This window comes from Dendronephthya gigantea, unplaced genomic scaffold (genome assembly GCF_004324835.1).
Source record: "Dendronephthya gigantea isolate DGI-Jeju-01 unplaced genomic scaffold, DenGig_1.0 000032F, whole genome shotgun sequence".
In the NCBI taxonomy this organism is placed as follows: Eukaryota; Metazoa; Cnidaria; class Anthozoa; order Malacalcyonacea; family Nephtheidae; genus Dendronephthya; species Dendronephthya gigantea.
The window spans coordinates 495,074-498,372 of record NW_021163042.1 but is presented as its reverse complement, the minus strand read 5'-3'; the positions used below and the strand labels follow the sequence as shown (position 1 = coordinate 498,372).

The following is a 3,299-nucleotide window of genomic DNA, read 5'->3' as shown; positions in this document are numbered from 1 at the left end:
GTGATGAACTGCAAGGCTTAACTGAAAAGACGATATGAATTGAAATATTTTAGGGCTGTTGGCATCCGTATTAAAAATAAAAAATGCATAATTCGCAAACAAATTTACGCTATACTTTTTATAGAACCATAACTCGAGAAAGTCGTATTTGCACATCATAACAACGCTTTATAACAACACTATTCCATATTTCTAAATGAATATTGTATAAATTATGGTTGCATTTGATGCGACCTATAGAGAACTCCAATGGCAATGCAACCTGGTACCCAGGGTCTATTACCGCAAAGTCGGTATTTTAAAAGGCTGAATGTAAATCACGTAATCACGAGTTCGCAAAAGACCTCGTGGGAAAGCAATGGAAGTTATTTCATCTTATTTAGACCATATACATGCGTAAAAGAGTGCTAAGAGGTTTACCTTCCCTATTTTCACACCTTACTCCAGTGTATCCAGACGTACATCTGCAAGTGTATCTATCCCCATTGTTGCTACATACCCCAGCATTCAAACACGGATTAGAACTACATGGAGGAGACTTGACTAGAAAAAAATAAGAAATGAAATCGGAGAACTGAGGTATTATATAATTATATCATTCAGACATCATAATTAGTGTTCAACCAACATCTATTAAGGGGGATTATAGGTACCATACCTATAAGGGATCTATTTGCACATTCCCCACTTACATCACTGCAATGTATGACTTTTTTCTATTTCTATGCGCAATCACAAATTACTGACACCACTTTCTAGGAACATCATGCAAGGATACTTGATCATTCAGAAAGTGATCAACATTCTAACAAATGGAATTGGATTCTTCAAAGAAGTAAATTATATTATTTTTATCACTTGTACTTTTTTCCCCGGTTGGATTCATTGTATCGAACAATTTCTGGTTATTTGTTTTACGGCTCAACCTTCACCGTGAACTCACCGTTACAATTGTATAGAAGTCGAGCTTGTTTTTTATCCAGTTCGCTCAATCTATATCTCTGCCCCAATCTTACGCCATTCTTATTCTTATTGCGCTTGATTGAAATTGTGGATGATCTTCCGTCTTTAGAGAAAGCTTTTGGCCCATAATGCATCACGCTTTCATAATCATATTCGACACCAAGATCATCAATTCTTGATGATGTGTATTTTTCAAAGTTAAATCTCATAGCTATTATAAAAAAATTGCTGTGTTAGAGTTGTTGGTACAAGTACACCAATAATCGTGATTTTGAGCTTGTCGGCTACGGGACTAGACAGATGAATATTTTCTATCAGCCCTACTGGATCTACGAAATTTGAACGGAATTTGATTCATACCTGGTAGAATATTATTCCAGTGAATGTTTATGTATTCGTCCCTGTCAGTGCGAGACTGTTCGTGCCAGAAACCCATTGCGTGACCTACGATTATATACACAAGTGTTTCGACAAGAAAAAAACTGTTTTTAAATTAATCGGGCCTGGTTTCTAGCAGTGTGCAACACATTATACAACATACCCTGAAGAGAGTTTAATATTTTCCCACGCAAACTTGGTTGGATTATAACTCACCGATTTCGTGTGTCACAACACCAACGTAACCGCATCCAGTTCCAATTGATATCAACTGGCGACCTCTTTGACGACCCACTCTTGAATAACAACTGCAGAGAAAACGTTGGTTATAATTCTTATATTATGAATATGATACAATAGTTTTAACTGTAAAAATTACGTAATTCAGCCTTTAGGCTGCAAAGTAATTTTATTAAATACAAATACAAATACAAAAAATACAAATATTATATAAGCCTCAATCGTGACATACATGTCACCGTCAGTTTTCACCAACTTAAACTCGATTCCAGGCTTTCACTCTTTTTGGAGGAAAGATCCTGGTAGATGATCAGGGCACATCCTGAGATGAAATAGATATTAAAGTTTTTCTTTGTAGGACAGGCATGTGGAAAAGTTTTAGTTTATCTACACAAGAGGTATATATAGTTTTGAGTATATCTTTGTCGGCTGAATAGCCTTTTTTCAGATGTCGCACAGAAACGTTTCAGGACCCTTTTTCATTCAGTCTTCTTTCGCACGACAAGCATGGGACTATAGTATATAATTTGGATGAATATGATTCTGGATGAATATGACATAATGCAACAACGCCTACCCCTCTCCTTTGATGAAACGAATGTAGTTCCGTGGTCTTTTTGAACTATCCAGATTGTTTATGTCCCTCCACTTTCCCATGCATGGTAACGTATCTTCCCAGTGCTTAATTGCTGCGAGAATCGCTAGTTTTGCAAACTCTGGAAACAATAAGCTTGCGCAATTAGGCTATTATACTTTAACTGTCATTATATAATGGTGACAAAAATATGAGAACTTGGTTCCTTGAAAGGTATCAGTCACAAGGATCTTGATCATTATCGATTATCGGCTACTGTCACTCCTCAAATGTGTTAACAAATCATCAGACACTGTTACACTTACTTCCCAAGTCACTGCTTATTACGTAAGCTATCTTTTTAGGCTGCCACAATCTTGTAGCAAGCTTTTTCATCACAGCTCGTTTCCGTCTTCCCGCTCCACCACCATTAACTATGTCCACGACATCACGCTTATTCATCGCAATATCACCTTGATAAAGAAACTCCGCTTCACCGCTTCGTACCTGTGTTTGGCCTAGAGAATTGAAAATAGCTTAAGTCATCTTTAATAATAATGATACACAAGAATGTTTTGTGCATGAGTCAATTTTGCCCTATTAGCCAATAACCCAACCGTGTAAAGTGCGGTGCGGTGTTTCCATGGAAGAGGAATATACGTTCATTGTCCGTCTTAATCACACTTACGCCTTGCCTCAACATTGGCCCTCAGTATTATATCAAACAAGGATAATCGAGTACTGTCAGCGACATGAGATCTGCCATCCCTCATGGTTGACATCGCGGTCCACAATGCCTGCCAGTTTGCTTGATCATCTCCAATGCTTTGGGTACTGTTGGCATTTGCGTTTTGAGCTGAAATGTGGAAAAGAATTTCGTTAATTAATATGATCTACCGCGCATGGTATATATCCTCACTGAAAGTCTCCTCGTGGCACAATACTACGGCATCCGCGACCTTTACGACGACGTGAAAGACATCAAGGTTAGCTTACGTGCAACAATACAGTGTATAACATATGTGGGCGGCGGGTTGCTATTTTCTTACAAGACAAACAACCAAAAATTTTAATAAACATTGCGTTACATTGACTTTCAAGAAAGGTTTCTAACATATCTATTGCAAATTGTATTGATGATCAG

General features: G+C 37.6%; 1 protein-coding gene across 1 annotated transcript; it reads right to left on the bottom strand.

The window, feature by feature from the left end:
- Positions 1 to 354: 354 nt before the first annotated feature.
- Positions 355 to 2,957, bottom strand: LOC114524769 (protein SpAN-like). Its single transcript, XM_028545948.1, has 7 exons — positions 2,844 to 2,957; positions 2,482 to 2,673; positions 2,159 to 2,297; positions 1,558 to 1,649; positions 1,324 to 1,407; positions 944 to 1,174; positions 355 to 543 (listed from the first exon to the last, which is right to left on the bottom strand). Exons 1-7 carry the CDS (start codon positions 2,935 to 2,937, stop codon positions 380 to 382), a joined length of 996 nt encoding a protein of 331 aa, XP_028401749.1. The 5' UTR covers positions 2,938 to 2,957; the 3' UTR covers positions 355 to 379.
- Between the last annotated feature and the right edge of the window lie 342 nt (positions 2,958 to 3,299).

What these genes read in the sequence shown, in the direction of transcription:
- LOC114524769 (XM_028545948.1), bottom strand. Translation starts at nt 2,937, where the DNA reads ATGTCAACCATGAGGGATGGCAGATCTCATGTCGCTGACAGTACTCGA. An exon ending in CGTTTCATCAAAGGAGAGGG is followed by an intron (nt 1,650 to 2,158) that starts GTAGGCGTTGTT and finishes TTTTCTCTGCAG; the next exon opens with TTGTTATTCAAGAGTGGGTC. An exon ending in ACTTCTATACAATTGTAACG is followed by an intron (nt 544 to 943) that starts GTGAGTTCACGG and finishes ATTTTTTTCTAG; the next exon opens with TCAAGTCTCCTCCATGTAGT.